The 19,194-nt window shown below is 41.4% G+C and overlaps 1 protein-coding gene across 5 annotated transcripts in view; it reads left to right on the top strand.

Moving 5' to 3' along the window:
* The window catches only part of LOC147823924 (myocardin-like), a 39,447-nt gene extending 23,717 nt beyond the window's left edge, over positions 1-15,730 (top strand). For all 5 annotated transcript variants that reach the window (XM_087191849.1, XM_087191846.1, XM_087191850.1 and 2 more), the window contains 3 exons: positions 10,830-11,005; positions 14,328-14,453; positions 15,371-15,730. In XM_087191849.1, the coding sequence (XP_087047975.1) occupies positions 10,830-11,005; positions 14,328-14,453; positions 15,371-15,655 (587 nt within the window). In that variant the 3' untranslated portion in view covers positions 15,656-15,730. The remainder of the gene's footprint in view (positions 1-10,829; positions 11,006-14,327; positions 14,454-15,370) is intronic.
* Positions 15,731-19,194: the final 3,464 nt, after the last annotated feature.

The following is a 19,194-nucleotide window of genomic DNA, read 5'->3' as shown; positions in this document are numbered from 1 at the left end:
CATCCTAAGTTGAAAATATGATTAAGTTGAAAATGCATTTCTTGGACCTAACCTGCCAAGTATCATAGCTCAGCAACACTGCACTGTACAATATTGTCATTTCCCTCATGACTGTCATACCATTTATCACTAGCTTGCAAAAAGATTAAAATTCAAAATTTGCAGTAAAGTTTCTTCTGGATGCCTGGTGCTTTTGCCTCATTGTAAAAGAAAAAAATCATAAGCTGAATCATTCTAATTCAAGGAAAATCTATCTGTACATATTTAACAAAATAATTTAGAGCTAACTTTTTGTATGTGTTCACGTGCTGGAAATATTTCAGTATGATCTCAATGATCCGTTGCTGCAAAACTTTGCTTAGTGACATCATAGGGGACCAAATCCTTACTTAAAAGGACTTCTCTGCTCACTTTTCTTGGTTTTTGTCCATAGTTATTTGTGTATTCAAATTTTCTCCCTAAGTCAATTTGCACACTTTACTTATTTTAGAAATTCTCTTTCTGTTCCTAAATTTCAAAGTTAATTGGGCTCACGTAGTATGCAGTTCTGTTTCCCTGAACCTGGGGTAGATTTAAATTTTTAATTCTAATTTTGAATATTTGTATGTTTTCTTTCTTCTTCTCTCTTTTCATTATGCTAGCTAGAAGTCTTCCTAGTTGATTTTTACAAAGGAGCAACTCATGATTTTATTTATAAATTGTATTGGTTTTGTATCTTTTCTTAATTCAATTTTACATACAGTCTGGGTTGTTGAGCAGAATTTGCACAAGGAGAGCTGAAGATCGAGAATAGGGAATCTGGTTACAGGTGAGGGGAAAAGAATAGAGGTAGAGGGAATGGTTAAAAAGTATGTACCCATTAAGGTGAGGAGGCAGAAGGTGTAAGCAGCAGCCCTGTCAATGGATATGGAGTGCAAATGACAAAGATGAAGGACGTTTAAGAAAAAATAATGCACAGGACATGAAGCCGCCTGAAGGCAGTAAAGCTGGGAGGTTTTTGTTGTTGTTATTTATTTTTGTCTGTTTGTTTGTTTTGTGCTGGGGAACCAGGGTCTCTTGCATGCTAAGCAAGTGCTTTGCCCCTGAGCTGCACTCCCAGGCTCCAGCCAGAACTTTGGAGTCCGTCCGCCTGGTTTTTGAACCAGGACTTTGTGATCCTGGATCGGTGACCAAGGAAAAATCAATTAATCTCATTGTGCCTCAACTGCCCTATCTATAAAATGTCTATAAAATTCCAATAATAGTAATCTATCTCCCTTGAGACTATCTCCCTTGGGACTTTTTTCCTAGGTGGCTTCAATGAAATTATGTAAACAGCTGACTAGACACTAAAGACATATTTATGAATTGCTTTCCATTCTGACTTCAGGGAAGTCAGAGAAGAGGTATGGGAGAAGAAAACTATCATTTCAAGAGAAAACTATCATATCAAGAGAGTAGATATGTATCCCAGAGGGAATACATATGTGTGCACCTATCCAGGGCATCCTGGAGGAGTTGGCTTATTGGCTGAGCCCTGAGAGAAGAGGGGTAAGAGATGCAATAAGGAGAGGCAAATGCCAGTTTGGAAATAAAAGCAGCTTAAATTGTATCTTCAAAGCACAGAGAGGTTCCAACTTCAGATAAGCTCTCATCACTTCAGGAAATAAATATAAGCATTTTTCTAATTCCCTGACAAGGATAAGCACAAGTTTAAAGCATTGGAGAGGCATGGGAAGGGTTTTCTGGACAGAGCCAGAGCTCTGTTAGTGTGTGGTGTGTGTGTGTGTGTGTGCGTGTGTGTGTGTGTGTGTGTGTGTGTGTGTGTGTCTGCGTGTCTGCATAGGGTGAGGGACAGCATGTGTAGAAAGGCCTCTCTGGCTGCAATGAGAAGTCAACTTGCAAGAGGCAGCACAGAGCCAGAGAGGTCCACTGAGGGGCTGTTGGGCTTATTGATGAGAGCGGATGAGGTCCTGAAGGAGAGTCTTGGCTGTAAGTATGCAAACAAGAGAATCTGAGAGAGAGGTGATTTTGCATGATTAGGTGATGATAGAATATACCAATTTTGGCAATGTGACATCCAAGTTTTCCTTTCAGGTAACTGGGAAAATGATGCCATCACTTATCAGGATAGGCAGGCAAGATTTGGGGAAAGATGACAAATTCTCATTTCAAACTGTTGAATTTGAGGGTCCCCTAGGAAGAGATTAAGTAGACCCTGAATTCTATGGAAGCAAAGCTCAGGAGGGAGGATTCCCTACAGCTGCAGAGTTGGGAATCTTCAGCGTATATGGTAATGTAAGATGAGAGGCTAGACAACACTTCCCTTTCATTCATTTGTTTCACCTAATATTTGTTGAGTATCTTCTGTATGCCTGACCTAATTTTAAGTTCTTGGGATATATCAGTGACCAAACCATACAAAGACTTCACTCTAACAGAGTTGAAATTCTAGTCAGGGACACATAGACAGTAAACAAAAACATAAGTAAATATTATTATATGTTATAATAAAGTTGATACTTGTTGTAAACAGAAGTAGTATGGGATGCAAAGAATTCCTGCGCACCCAGTGGAAGAGACTACAGGGGGAAAATGGGAAGATATCTAAAAGGAAAAGTGTTGGGGATGATACTGTCACACAGTAGTATTTAATGTAGAGGCTGGGAATCTATGCAGAATGAACCAAAGGGCTAGAAAAGGAAGTGGAGGACATAAACTGGCTTAGTCCAAGAAATAGCCAGTAGTAGAGACTAGTTATGAGTTATTCACTACCTATTTCTGAATCCATGCATCCATCTCTTTAACAGCGATCTTTTAAATGTGCATGTGAGTTTTATGGGCAAGAACCCACATACTGTAAAAGGTTACAAAGGAAGAGGGATTTGCTTGGCGGCAGCAGTTGGAATAACCTGCCCGTGGCAAAGATGACCCAGCTCACTCTTGCACCTGCCACTTCCTGTGATCCTCTCTCCTCACTGTAGGGTGCAGACTTGGGCTTGTGATCAGGCCTCTGTGTATCCTCCCTCCTCCATTCACGTGCTGGCCCAGTTGTGTTTACATTTTCCAGCTGCCCCTGCAGCTGTACTTTTGTGTTTTTGCCAAGCCTGAGAGGACCACTCAGTCATCATCTCCCTCCCTCCAAACTTCATTAAAGACCAACAATTCCCCAACCCTAAGACAGAATAATCTAGAACGTCTCTTGAAACACAGGGAAGGACATTTTGGACAGAATCCCACACCTCTGATATTTTTCTTCTCATTTCCACATGTCACTGCTCTTACTGTCCAATGAATGACCAAACCAGCTCTTTTCTCTCCAAATTTTTCTGCACCAAACTTTCCTCCTTTAGAGTGCCAACTGTGTGTCCTGCTTTCAACCTGTGAGCTTATTGGCAGAATCAGTAAAATTTTGTAGGCTCCAGCTGGAGGAAACACAGACCAATCACACTAGGGTGACATACTCTGCAGGAATATGTGGCTGCCGCTTCCTAGTGAGCACATCTCAGAGACCATGCCCAATTGATTACCTGTCTCCCTTTTCTAAAAAACTATCAATCAGGTCAGAACACTGAATACAGCCAGCATATTATCCACAAGTGATAATTTATAAGTACAGAGACTATATGCTAGAGTTTACCATGGCCTTGTTCAGTTACCAGCTGCCATTATTACATAAATGTTTGTGAGTTGTGAGACCCCAATGTCTTCTTCTAGCTTGTTATTGGAGTATTTTCTTCCCTTGACATGAACATCCTTTAGTGCCTAGGAAGCCATGTATGTTCCAGATGCCTGACTTCTGGCTTGAATGAAACAGAATCCAGTTGGATATCCCAACTCTTCAAACAGTAGAAGGGTCCCAGTTTTCAGCTCCAGAGGACCAGTACCTCCTCTTAACCTGTTCTTATCTTGTCCTTGCACCGGGCCAGGTCTCCTATGTGAGTCAGATTTTTAGCTACTTTTTAACACATTTAACCAAAACATTCTTCAAAACATAGAGCCCCATTGTCAAAGATAAATTAGTTCTTTTTGTCACTATAACCTTTTGCTATAGAAGGCAACATGTCAGGCCCCAGAGCCAGTGAGGAAGTCATCCATTTCCAGCTATCACTTATGTTTCTAAAGATTCTATATTCATCTGTCCTCATCTGTGTCTCCCAGGCTCAGACTTTACAACACAGCCTTCTTAGTTACTAAGGATCCAGTCACTCTTCAGAGACTCTGGAAGTCTTGACACTGATCATTCATTTTAAAGACAGACATACAGTAACCATGGCTCTAACCTAAATAGTAGGATTGTTTGCTTTGGCATAAAAATTTAAAAGTTTGCTTTTGTATAACTTTCTCATGGACAAAATCTATCATTCCACAATGAGAAATCACTTCCAGAGTACAAATGATCCTTGGGGGAAAGAAACACAAGGCATATATGGCAGATACTTTTCTGAAGAAAAGTTCTGGGAAATGAGGGTGAGATTGGAAAATCCAGGAGCCAATAACTTTGGGGTTTGTGCGAGCTTTGGGGAGGAAAGGGTGAATACAGAGCAGGAGGCAGCTCCTTGACTCTGCTTGTGCTATGTGGTGTTGTGAAAGGCTTTGGTCTTGTTGATGTACTCTCAGCATCACTGGGAGTGACTAGAACTGGAGAGAAGTTCTTGGATATCTGAGGAAATAGGAAAGGCTTAGTGGTGTCCTATAAAAGAGAGAGACAGGGCTAAGGATCCTTATTCTTTGTCCTTAGAGATTTAACTTCAACAGCTGATGGAGAATAAATATTTACACTGGTCAACTATTTTTCTTGACTTGGACAGTCCTAGGATCTGGTCAAAAAACTAATGGCAAATTTCTCAAGTGCTAGTGAACTGAGATGAAAAACTCTGTTTTACATTCAAACATCTACTAATATGCATTTCTATCATAAAAGCAATAAGTTCTGACTATGGTAGACACTGCTAGATCTGTTTAAGTATCTTTAAGGAAGAGCCACATTTAGGCAATACCTGATTTTACATGTTTGCCATTCTCCCTCAGGAAAGTAAAGAGACCTCAGTCCATTCTGTTCCCGAAGGATCTCAGGGTGGTCTGTCCATGCCTTAAAATAGCTCTTGTATTGTGCCCTGGGCTAGCTTGCAAGTAGATAAGAAAGGAGATGTAGTTTCACATTCCACTTCACACTTTCCAGCCCTTAGTGTGGGTCTAAGCAGAAAGGTAACCAGAACTCCAATTATCTCACTTGAATCTTGGAATTTTAAATGTTTTTGCAGAGGAAAGTGCTATTGACTCATTCAGCTAATCATTTCCAAAAGGGAGAGAGAAAGCTCAGAGTCACCAGCCCAAGATCCCCCAGGGGCCAGTGGCCAGAGCCAGCCCCATGGGCATAGCTGAATGATGAAGTCAGGACTTCCCAAAGCAGGTCCTTGTCATCACGCTGGTTGGTGCCCGCAGGGACAATATCCAGCACTCTGCTCTCCAGCTGCTCCCAGCCAACCACGCTTTGTAGGAAATTGGAGCAGAGGCCCAGGGTCACAACACAAGTGATAGAATCACTTGTTCCAGAGGATGTCAGGTAAGGTGACCTCTGTCCCTCTCTTCCTGAGCCTGGCTTGAACCAGGAAGGAGAGAAGTAACATGTCCATATATCCAACCACACTCCTCCTACTTTGGGGAAGCTCAGTCTGGTCTTTATTTCCCCAGAATGAACCTCTCAAGACAAACTAGTTTTCTTGGCTCTAGAGTCCTGCTGACCTTTGCAAAGCTGACCATGGACTAAACAGCATCCTGGGTGGTCTTTTTGTTTTTGATAATGTTAAACTTGAGACCAACAGATGCTCCTAACAACAATAATAGCAACTAGAAATTATTGGACATATATCCCCCAGGGACTAAGCTTAAAGATTTATGTCTTTTATCCCTGAAACCCTGAGCGGTAGTTGCTATTATTATTATTATTATATTATTATTATTATTTCCATTTTATAAATGTGGAAACTGAGGGTTTGAGAGGTTAAATAATTTTCCAACAGTCACACTCCCATAGATGTGGTAGAACCAAAGGGGGACAAACCAAAAGGTGTGTCTGAGAGCCCTTATGGACCACCCTGTACAACCACATCAATCCTCGGGGCTCCTCCACTGTTGGGGTTTGTTATCAACAGGAACTGGACAATGTGTGTGACATGTGGGCCCCTGCCCTTTCCCTTCTTTTCTGCCCTGGCAGTGGCCCATCCAAACCACTCATAACCCTGAAGGAGTGAGTATTAGCAAGCCCCATGTTGGGGGACAGCCAAAAGTGGTCCTCAATACACTTGTCCGCATATTCTGACCCACAGCATCACACTTTTTAGATACCAGACAGGAGTTGTATTTGGGCCACTGATGCTCATCTTATTTGTGCATTGGATGTAAAAAGCTGCTGTGTATTTGGTTGTATGTACTCATGTCTTCCTTGCTACATTGATTTAAGCAAGGGGGCCACTTTCAATGGTTCATGTCACTTGATAAAGTGCACTCCTTGAGGCTACATCTCTCCAGGGATTGGTTCTTAACATAATTCCCCTGGCAGGGAGAATTCCTTCCTCACCCTGCCCACCCCAGTCCTGCAAAATCCAATAATCTCTCCTTCACTCTCCCCATCACCAGCACAACCCTCCGCTCCCGTTCTGCTCCCCTGTCCACAGGGGGCTGTCATTTCAGGCTCCATTCAATCCTACCTCTTCCAGGAGACTCTTGAACAACTCCCTATCTCCTCTGTCTCTCCACCTCTAACACTCACCAGGCAGTCTACCCCTTGAAAAATTCTCTGACTGTGTCCAAGGAGACATAGTGATGACCTCTTTCTCATACTGGCCTTCTCTTCTCTGCACCATGTCTTATCTGATCATGCTTTTAAAGTCTGGAGGCTGCAAATGAATGAAATAATTGTGGAATACTCTCTTAAGCTCTGGAGAAAATGGAACTGATTATAGTGCCACTTATATACTTATCCCTTGGTATCAGCTGGAAATTAGTCCCAGGGCCCCCAACCCCATAGATACCAAATACCATAGACATTCCAGTCTTTTCTATAAAATTGCACAATATTTTCATCCATCTACGTGCATCCTCCCTTATATCTTAAGTCATCCCTAGATTATTTATAATTCTTAATTCCATTTAAATGCTATGTAAAAAGTTGTTATACTAGATTATTTAGGGAGTAATGGCAAGGAGGAAAATATCTGTACATATTCAGCACAGATGGAATTTTTTTTATTTTTTGTGATGCAAGGGATCAAACCTAGGGCCTCACTCATGCCAGGCAACCACTCTGCCATTGTGCCACATCCCCAGCCCACTTGCGATGTTTCTTCCAAATATTTTTAATATAACATTGGTTGAATCCATGGATGCAGAACCCACAGATACTGAGAGCTGACTGTATCTATTCCATTATTTGAAACACTATACTTCCAGACTTTTCCACATCATTCTAGGACCTCAACCTGGGGTCAATAAGGGCCAGATGTCAGAGTAGAAGGAGCATGCTGATTTACTGCGGGCAACTGCAAGGCATCCACAGACCTTCCAGGTCCTTCCTGAGGCTACTCTGCCTTATTTGCTCCTTAGCATTACACTGTCACATTCTGACCCTCAAATCCCAAAAACTCAAGGAAAAGATCCTGTGGTGCTATGGGGGTGTCCTGAGGACATGATGTGTGCAGATAAGAGATCATTTTCTCTGCTTCTCCTGCCCTCCCTGGCCCCCAGTCAGCCAAGTAGGTTGACCAGTGTTTCCATAGCAACAGATGGCTCCACCTGAAAGCAGCTGGGGAGATCCCTGTTTTGTCACCTCCCCCACCCAGAAGTGTGGCTCTGAATTTAGAACTGTCAAAGGCTGAGAATTAACACCCAGTTTAGTTTCTACAGAGCTGAGTAGAATGGACCTTGCAATGCCCTTATCTACAAAACAGAGATGAGAGAACTTTCATCTTCTCTAACTTCCTAAACTATTCCCAGGTCCTACACAAGTTGACTAGTTTTGCTTTTTCTGCCACTATTAGGTAAACTGCTGAGACAACCTGCTATTTGAGTCATTTTTCTCTCTCTCCTTAACACCGTTAAAGTAGGGTTATTGGGAGATAAGAAGAGAAATCATTTCCTCTCCATTTTATTGAACATTCTACTCACATGATAGAATACAGAGCAAATTTGCAATTTGATTTATTCCCCTAATTGTACACATTTGGGATGTGATGCTCTGTTGGAGTTGGGTGGGAGCCTTTTTTCAAATGCTGTGTCAGATCACACATAAAAGACCCACCCTATTTACACTGAAGGAAATGGGAAGGGACACAAGACAGTGAAGCTTTCAGTCGGTGTCCTGTTGGGCAGAGAGGATTGGCTGCTCAGAAGGGCTAATGGGGTCATGTATGGGATTCTCTGCAACTGTGAACAGTGTTGGTTCAGAGCATAGGCCAAGTAGATCTCCGTGAGGTGCCTGATACCCACCCACATATCCCCTGCCTTCCTGCCCCTCAATCATACGTGCTATTCTTTTAACAGGGACAAAGCCTTTAATCCCACAAACAAATAGGGATTTAAATTATTAAAGAAAGAATAGCTGGATTATATGACAATAGACATATATTTATGGAAGTAACTTAAAGGACTTTCCCTAGGTGATTTCAGGCAAATGATCTTCAAAAAGGAAAATGCTGTATAGAGTCATTCACATTACACAAAAATGACATATAAAGGCTGTTTGCAAAGCTTAGATGCAGCTAGGAGAAAATGAAAAAGGAAGAGTATACCCTGACTCTGAACTCTTAAAGTAGATAGAGAGGCATCTGGGACCAGAGTACGAAAGAGGAAGGAGAGACCCCTGATCTCAAAGAAAACATTAGCATTTGTGCAATGAAATCTCCTTCTTCTTATGTGAATATCTTTCAAACGCAGTTATGAGAAAATGATAATATTTATTCATTTCAAGTTTTGTATAAATAGATATTTCTATTCTCTATACTCATCTATTATTTTAGATTTTTTTACAGTCAAAACACATGCAAGGATAAATTGAAAATAGTAAGTTCCCTTTAGCACAGTGGAATATTGGGCAGGTATTCTTTATAAATGAAGAAGACCTCTATTCTCACATGGAAAGGACTCCAAGAAATATAGTAGAGTGAAAAAAAAGTAGTTTTGCTTTTTCTTTTCTTTTGTGCAGTGCTATGCTAGCGATTAAATCTGGAGCTTCAGACATGCACTCTACCACTGAGCTAAGCCCCAGCCCCTGAATAGTATAGTTTCCCTGCCCTATCAGGATGGAATGCTTTTTAAATGTGGAAATGTATGTCTTACTACCTGCATAGGGTTAAATCTAGAAGAGACAACAAATTATTAACAGAGGCATATTATGTACTGTAGGCTTTTTTGTGTGCTATGAATGTTTATGAGAAGCATAATTAGTTTCACAGTCATAGCTAAGCAATCATGACTTTTCTGAAGGGTCTGTGGAGCCAAAGGCTGGTGTCCAAGCCCCTCCAGGTTAGTGGGCTGTCCATAGGGCCAACGGTTGTATTTCCACTTGCCCTGTCCTTGCCTGCCTCTTTCCTGATTGGACACTTGGATGTCTGCAAGTTCCATGGCAGATGCCAGCAGTGGCAGCGATGACAGGCCCAGTGCCACATTTGTTCCACTACTTCCAGCTCCCTCCTCATTGACTTCCCAATCACCATGGTGAGAGCTCCTTTCCCTTATCTGCAGCAAGCAGAGAGTCAAAAGTTCTTGTGAGTGTGATTGTTGAATACTGGGCTGGAAAACTTCCTGATAATACCTAAATTCCTTTGGTAGAGCAGTGCTTGGAATCGGCTCAGGAAAGCTGTGTAGCTTTCGCACAGTGTGTACCATGCAATTGGACAATAAAGCAGTGGAAAGTGGGCAACACAAAATGTAAGGGGAGTATGAGGATGTCACAATGGTCCCATCTGGTCTGATAGCCTCTGTCCCTAAGACAATTCATCTGCCACCCTAGAAAGACTATGCAGGGAACTGAGGAAGAATCTCTGTGTGTGAGTCATTAAGGACTTGCAAAATAGAAACAAACTTATGAGGAATAAAAAGAAAATCTAAATAATCAAAATGAAAATCAGGGTGAAGTTTCTGAGGCACATTTATAGCTCTTATAAGCAGGCTTTTGTTGAATGCTCTTTGGGACCCTCCAATGACATTAGCTAATTCTGACTTTTAGGAATTTAAACTTAGTAGCTGGCTGGGGTTGTCCTTGTTAACAAAGCCTGCTAAACATTTTGTGCTGTGTGTTTGACTCTGATGTGTGCCCCGCTTTATGTTTGACGCTGATGCAAATGGCATGCTGTCAACTCAGTTCTGTCTCTATCTACAAGCCTGAGGGGATGGCGGTCATTCTCCTCTGCACTCTCTGTGTACCCACATCCCCTTTGCTCTCCTCCACCATCCCCAACTTGGTTTCAAAAGGATGTGGGTGAGGAGCCAGGGATTTAGCTCAGTGGTGCCACCTCCTGTCTCAAAAGTGCAAGGTCCTGAGTTCAATCCCCAGTTCCAAGATGTGGGGGAGAAAATGGGGAGAAATGCAGAAGCCTCAAAATAAAGTTTCACCAATGATGATCAGTCTTTAACACATCACTCACTTTTCCCTGCCAAACAGACCGCCTTCCTAAACACAAGTTTTCATATGGGGAACCTAATAATTTAAAAAACATCTTCACTCCTGCCTGAACTGTAAATAAATCTGAGGAAAGAAATGTGTGCCACTCAGGGGAATTATGCACAGAAGCATCTCTAAAACAGCCATACCTCTAAACCACTGACCCAGGTCTCTGGTTTCACTCCCCCAGGCAACCAGGTGAGTTTCTCTAAGTTGACGGATGCATTTGCCTTTGAAGAAGACAGCAGAAGTGATGGGCTTTCTCCAGATCAGGCTCGAAGCAAAGACCCCCACAGCTCAGTGGGATCTCCCCCAGATGTTAAAGCCAGTGAAGCCTCTGTGGCAGGCTCTCTAGGGACAATCCAGGTACAAAAAAAGTATCAGTTTTGTCATCTCTTTATAGTTTTAAAATTAACACTGCTATAGTTGGTTTTGCTCAGAAACCACAGAATATGTCCTCTCTCTCTCTCTCTCTCTCTCTCTCTCTTTTTGTTTCTGTTTTCTGTGCTAGAAATTGAACCCAGGGCCTTCATTCATACTGAACTACACCCCCAGCCCTCTTTCTTATGTAATTTTGAAACCGACTCTTCCTAAATTACCAAGTTACCCAAGTTGGATGTGAGCTAACTTGTGATCCTTCTGCCTCCTCCTTCTCCAAGACAGCTGAGACCAGAGCTGTCTCTTGATGATACATCATCTTGATGTCTTTTCTTACTCTGTTCAGCCAGGGAATCTGTATGTCATAAAAAAAATTTCCAGAAAACACAGAAAGCGAACTCTCAGAACTATGTCCTTTATTCTTTTGAGTATCTATTCTGCCAAGTAGATGCCTTTTATGTACATTTTCATGAATGGAGTAGCTAAGGCTTGGTCCAAATGGTTAAATCACCACCAGTGTCCTGGATTGATGTGCTGGAGTGGGACTGATGGATTTCAAAGTCCACAGTTTTCCCTATACTAAAGAGTCATTCTAGGGTTTTCAGGTAACAGGGAGAAGAAAGTGCCGATGGTACAAAGCAAGGTGTCCAGTCCATAACCAGTGACTGACTACCAACCCACTACAAAATCATTATCCACACCTCATCCAAGCATAGCTGCCATCTCTTTTTGGACAATCCACAAATCTTCAATGTATATTTAAACGTGCGCTTGTAGTGCATACTGAATGTAAATTGGAACATAGATTGAAAACACTCATAAAGCACATTTATGAAGAATAATGATGAGTATAAACAACAGCTACTGCCATGACACTCACTTGGGATCAGGAACAGTGCAGGCGCGTTCCAAATATCTTCTCATTTAGTATCACAGTCCCCTCTAGGTAGGTGTCATAATGTCCACTCTGACAAAGGAGAAACTAAAGCTCTATGAGGTGTGGTACCTATGATTTTCAGGATCACAGCAAAACATCAGTGATACCTGGAGAATCTAAGCCAGAAGCTCTATGCAAACTTGATGAGAATCTTCCTCGGCTTAGCGTGGTATTCATGAAATGTGGGAGGGCAGCCTCACATGAGAGGGTAGGAGATGTGCCACAGTGGACACAAGATGTAGAAATGCTTCCCGCTCTGGTTCTGCCATGTACCAGCTCTAAGAGAACTCTCCAGACCATCTCCATCTCCTTCCCTTTCAGAAGAGTTTAGTGTTGGGTGGCCCTTCTCCAAAATGCTTGGACCAGAAGTGTTTCTGATTTGGAATTTTTTTCAGCTTTCAGAATATTTGCATGTATATATATATATATATATATATATATATATATATATAGTAATACTTTGGGGATGGGACCCAAATTTAAACACAAAATTCATCTATGTCTTATGTACTTTATACATATAGCCTGAAGGTACTGTTATAGAACATTTTTTATAACTTTTTACATAAAAAATTTCATAGTATAGAATTTTATACCTGTGGCATCATTTGTGTAGCCTCAAAAAGTTTCGAATATTAGAGCATCTCAGATTTTGGAATTTTGGATTAAGGATGCTCAGACTACATTTAACCCCCTCCCCCACTGCAAAGCACCATACAGATATCAGGGATAATTACAATGCTCATTGTTTAGAGCCCTGTTTCCCGAAACCAGGCTAGTCTCTGGTCATTGTCATTCCCATCTTCACTCTATCAGAGCAAACTTAAAGCTGCCAAGAAAAAAATGTGGAATGGAAGGGAAAGGGGAGACATAAGAAGTGTTTATTGTGCAAGAGTTTATAATCAAAGCATTTTTTCTTTCCCTGAATGCCACAGCTGGTCTTTGCAGCCAACTTCTTTGATAACATCAAACAGTCTATCAGACCATTTGCACATATTATTCTGACAGTAAATTCCTCAGCTTCTGATTTTTAAATGGTTTAAAGAGAAGATAAGTTATTTTCTGCTTAATGCTATGCAAAGGGAAAAAGGGAGCAAAACACAGAACAATGCTGGGGGAAATGCAAAAGTCATTTTACATTGTTTCACCCAAGAACAGTGTTTGACAGATGAGGACACTGAGGTTTGCCTGGCCTTACACACATACACACACACATATAGAGAGACACATATACACTCAGAGACACACCTGTACATATATATGCATATACACATAGAGACAACACACATATAAATGCATTTATTCATGTATGCACACACATATATACATACTCAGACATGTACTCGTACTTATACATACATATACACTTATCCACACCCACATGTATATCCCCATATACATGGAGACATGCACATATATATACTTATATATGCACAATACATAGATATTTATAATATACCCAATATACATATACATATACACAAACATGCAAGTATACACACTAGGAACATCATACTCATATACATGCACACACATATGCCAAATACCAACATGTGTGTATACACAGAAAAACGTAGAATATACACATATGCACAGACATACAGACACATATACACACATATGTATATGCCCAACATATAGAGAGATCCACATATGCAAATGTGCATATATACAGTCATGTCCACACTCAAATACATATTCGTACATATACATTTACCTACACAGACATGTACCCATACACACATATGCGCACACACACACACACTTTTCCTCTAGTTATTAACATGTTTTTCCTCCACTTTGCTTATTATTCTGTTTTTTTCCTAAGTGTCCTACACTCATTCTTCCCTATTGCTTTCTTTGTTAGTCTCATTATGTCCAACAGGTGTACCATGTCACAGATAGGTAAAACCCTCCAAAAGGGTGACAAGATGTCCCAGAACAAGCCAGTCTTACACCTGTCTTGTAGAATCATTAAGAATAAAAAGTTAGGTGGTGATGACTATAATCCCAGCTATTTGGGAGACTGAGACAGGAGGACTATGAGTTCAAGGCCGCCCTGGGCAACTTAGCAATTTAGCAAGACCATGACTCAAAAATAAAAAGAGAGAGAGAGAGAGAGACTGACTAGGGATGTAGCTCAGCTCTCAGCACCATAAACTATAAAGAATGCCCCCATCTGTATCAAAAGTATGCTCAATTGGATGACAGATTTGGTGTTATCCTCCTGGAAAGAGTAGGCTGGTGCTTATTTACATAGGTGGGAAGCTGGAATGCCAGCATCAAAACTATATGTAGGGTCTCTCCTTTAACATTTCTGTGTCACGTGACCTTAATTCCTACTGCTAAATAATGCTAAAATTTGCATTTCAGGATCTTGCTTCTGGCTCAGAAAATGATAAGAATGGCTCAGCCTCCCAGCCCAGCCACCAATCAGACATAGGGAAGCAGGGCCTTGGCCTCCTGGGCACCTCTCTCCCTGTGCATGCTGCTGTAAAGGTATGGATGAGCCAGGCTCAAACTCCTGCCCAAGTCTCTGGCCCAAGTGCCAACTTGAAGCAGAGAGCTTTCCCAGTCAGGTCTGACCCTGTGAAGAGTCACAGGAACTCGTGCATATGTTCAGTCCAGGAGAATTGTCCCGAAGTGAGAGCTGAGGAATGGATAGACCATTGGCGTGGGCGGACAAAGGTCCTGTTAATCTGAGCAGCATCTGCTGTGCAGCAGGGAAGCCTAGTGTTGTGGTGCATTTCTTTGAGACCACAGTGCTGCCAGCTTGCTCCTGGCTCAGAGTCCATGAACTCACCTTTGAGACAGACACTACTGATGGTAACACACTCAGAATTCAGAAGGGCCAGAAAACAGGCTCAGGGCAACTGAATTTTATGTAATGACAGCAGCCCCAAAGACCTTGCATAAGGTCAAAGCTGTATCCTGCAAGCCAGACTCCCTAAGGAAATAAACATAAGAAAGAGGGTGTATGTTCACAGTAGATAGACAAATAGCTGTAATCATTATATTTATTTCATTTTCTCAGCATTATATCTAAAAGCTTACAGAAAGCTCTCTCCTCAACTAGCTAGCCTCCTGGTAGTCATTTGGCCTTCTTCATATTTTATACTAAATAAATTCTATTTAATTTGAGAGCATATTTTCTTAGCTCTAGTGGTACCACTTAATGCAAGCTGAGACAACTCTTAGGGGATTTTTTAAAAAAAGAAAAAAGAGAAGGTTGTAAAGAAGGTTACAGCAAGAATCAATGATAAAGTAACAGTTTTATATTCTGAATGGATGGTAGGTATTTCAGTTTCCCAATAAAGTTCTCCCACCAAACCACAATAGCAAAAACTCAGCTTACAATTCACTCAGCTCAGCAGCTTTGAAATTATGGGACTGATGATGAATTTTGTGTATTGCAGGGGAAGGAGGAAGAGATGATTCGCTTTATTTCTAATGCTGCATATAAGAGAAATTTTACGAACATTTCTATCAGAGTATTAAAATTTTACACAACTCAAATTAGCAAAGCTGTCAACCTCACGGGACTAAGAAGGTGTGCCAGGAAGCCCCAGGAAGGAAGGACAGACCATTCAGTGAAGAGTGGCATTGACAGCGCCCCCTGGCGGGCCACCAGAATACTTATATGTATTGTGATTGATCGGTACCCAAGCATCTTTGTTGTTAGAGGCAACACTTTAGGTTAAGAAAGTGCTAGAGGCCTCACAAGAGCAAGGTCCCGAGTTCGATCTCAGGTACCAAAAAAAGAAGAAGGAGAAGGAGAAGGAGAAGGAGGAGGAGGAGGAGGAGGAGGAGGAGGAGGAGGAGGAGGAGAGAAGAGAAGAGGAAGAGGAAGAAGAGGAAGAAGAGAAGAAGAAGAAGAAGAAGAAGAAGAAGAAGAAGAAGAAGAAGAAGAAGAAGAAGAAGAAGAAGAAGAAGGTGCTAGAGGGATTGTCCAAGAAGGATGCAACCAAGCTAGAATAAAACATCTCTGCCCTTTTAACTTCATAAGATTGTGTGAGACCGGTGAGAAAATACATGCAATCACTGTCTTCTGGAACTATAAAATGTCTGTGTAAGAGAAAGCTCTTCTGGAATGTCCCAGAGGGGTCTCTTAATGTTCAATAAAGGATGATTCCTCCCCACTACCATCTAGTTGGGTACAGGGCAAAAATGAAATCAAATGGTGTCTTTTCCAAGTTAGAAAGACATGCCCCAAAGGACTTGATAGATACCAATTTCCAACTAGTACACAAAAGTTTCTCAAGATCATTAGTCATTAAGGAAATGAAAGTTAAAGCCACCGTGAAATACTATTTCATGTGCATTAAGATGGCTTTCATCAAAAATATGGAAAATAGCTTGTTGTTGAGGATCTCGAGAATGCTCACATAATGCTAGTAAGAATGTAAAACGGTGTAACTGCTGAGTAAAACAGCTCAACAGTTCCTCAATAAAGTAAAACAAGATGTGTCACCTAAGCCAGCAATTCCACTCCTAGCTATATATATCCCCAAAGAATTGGAAGCAAGTGTTCAAACAAAAAGTTGTACATGCACATTCATAGGGGAACTATTTACAGCAGTCACAAGTTGGACCAATTTGCGTTGGTCCATCAACCAATGCATAATAAATAAAGCATAGTATAGCCATATAAATGAATATTATTTGGCCATAAAAGGAAATGGCATACTAATAACTGCAGCCAGGTGAATGAAACTTGAAAATATTTTGCTGAGCACAAGAAACCAGACACAAAAGGCCACATAGTGTCTGATTCCATTTAAATAAAATATCCAAAATAAGCAGATTTATCAAGACCAAAAGCACATTAGTGGTTGTCAGGGTTCAAAGGAAGGGGAATGGGGAGTGACTACTTAATGGGTAATGGCTCTTTTTGAAGTGATGAAAATGTTCTGGAACTAGATAGAAATGACGACTGTACAATAACTTGTATTTTACCACAGTAAAAAAGGAGGCATTTCCTCAATATCCATTCCCCCATCAGGGCCAGTGGTCCAGGGAGGAGAATGGGGGTTGGATCTCAGGCTCCTTTATCCTTTCATCAGGGTAGACGCTGATGTGTCCTTTCCCTGTGAGTTAGAAAAGCGTTCCCAGGTGAGCTGGGACACAGCCAGCCTTGAAGGACTGGACAGCAAATGGAGGAGGTTGTTGGAGAGAGCAGACAATTGAAAGGAAAAGAGGCAGGTGGAGAGGCTTGGGCAGCTTGGTGAACTATCTTCCTTGGCGGTCTACAGAGTTTAGGCTTTGTCTTGCGTGACAGAATCAGCACATTGATTATAGGGTGCTAGGGTAGTGTGTTTTCTGGAAAGCCGTGTGTGTGTGTGTGTGTGTGTGTGTGTGTGTGTGTATGTGTGACAGGATTGACTCAGCATGGCTTAAGGAAGTCATGCACTGTCTAGCCACTAGCCACACAGCTCCCTTTTACTCTACCCTGACCTAATCCACACATCTGTGCCTAGCTCTTTAAACACTGCAGTGGATTCACCTCCTGCCCATCTTTAGAAAGATGAAGATGCTCTTCATCTATTGCCCATGCCACTACAAAGAGAAAAACAATACACACAACCTTAGCATCCCTTGAATTAAAAAGAGAATGAAACCATAAGTTCACTGATTTTTGTCACACATGATGCAAAGAAAGTGGTCTGATTTCAATACATTCTGGGATGCTCATAGCCCCCAGAGGGAAGGCAACAATGCAGAAAAAATCGATTCCTTGACCCCTGTCTTGGCTGCAAAGCTCAGGGCTGCAGCTTCCATCCTCCCCAGACAAGGCAATCCCTGAAATGAGGCAGGAAGGACTGCTGAGCTGGAGCAAGGCAGTGTAGACTGGCTGTAGGAGGGTTCCAAGTACAGAAAGCTGATTCATTAGCGGAAGGCTAATCGATTAACAAGCAGGGAAAAATAAAGCCACGGAGTACAGAGAAATACTTGTACTCGTTCTTCCTTAGTCTCTGGGAAGATGACTCACAAAACAAAACAGCCCTCGGTGATGGGATGCGCTGAGTCAGAGAAGCACCAATTGTAGGCTCTTTAGGTAAGGTCGACTTCAAAAGTGTATTTCGTGGTTGAAATGGGGAGGCTGCCAAGTCAGAACCCGCCTGCCAGCTAGCCAGGCGCACCCTCTCCTGGACATTGCTGCTACCACACTGTCCCTCCAATTTTTCTTCACATCTTTATAATCTTTGGTCATAATACCCATGTTCTCCATTACAACCTCCTACAGGACAAGTAGGATTTAAAAATAATTTTTAACCAAAAATTATATGTACCTATTGTTTCCTAATATATGGAGGCCTTTTGATTTCAGGAGCAAGTTATGGATAGAGTTATCCTGTTCATTGAGTACCTGTTATTATTTCAATATTATCTTTTATAGTCTTTATGTCAGTCACTGAGCTACAAAGTCAATAAGACTTTCCCAACATGTAGGTGATGGAAGCAAGATATAGTAAACTTAAGCAATTGTGCCACATTCAACAATTTGTCTCAATTTCCAAGCCTTTAACCCTTGACTTCCTTTACTGTGTCCAAATCATACTCTACAAAGGTTAACTTTTGAGATGAGTTCCAGTGGGCAAATAATCCTTCCTAAAATAAGTAAAGGATCATATCAACAGATGTCACTTCCTGAGCAGATACTAGTATTTGGCAGGGTCAGGGAAGTGCTAGGGGGCAGGTCTGTTTCACTATTAACATAAAACAACAAAGAACCACATTTTACATTTGAAAAGACAATGATAGGCCAGGGATTTAGCTCAGTGGTTCCTGCTCCCACAAGCGCAAGGGCCTGAGTTCAATCCTGATACCAAAAAAATAAGTCAATAAATGAATAAATAAAGACAATGATAACTTCATTGTAGGTCATTAATAAGTCAGTTAATTACATACTTAACTAAAGGTGATTACATGTATACATAGGAAAGAACTCTTTTGGAAATACCCCTAAATTGGAATGCTAGGCTATCTGCTGATTTTAGATTAGGGGAATGCACTCACTGAAAGTTGCTTACATCTCACTCCAGGAAAGAAGACCTCTAGGAGCAACTTCTAAGAGTTAAGGTTCCCAGGCTAGGGAGCGTCCTTCCAGGCTGGCGCTCTTGCAGCAGATTTGCTCATCTGATGCATTAATACAGTAACTCTTTATATATCCTACCTTTGCAATACTGTATTTCTGGGATTCCAGAATACCCGTTAGAAAAAAAACCTCCCCATAATATGA

This window comes from Heterocephalus glaber, unplaced genomic scaffold (genome assembly GCF_053883595.1).
Source record: "Heterocephalus glaber isolate CG9 unplaced genomic scaffold, H.glaber_assembly_v1.0 deba00001564, whole genome shotgun sequence".
In the NCBI taxonomy this organism is placed as follows: Eukaryota; Metazoa; Chordata; class Mammalia; order Rodentia; family Bathyergidae; genus Heterocephalus; species Heterocephalus glaber.
Note: the sequence above shows the minus strand (reverse complement) of the source record. Positions and strands in the feature narration are given on the sequence as shown.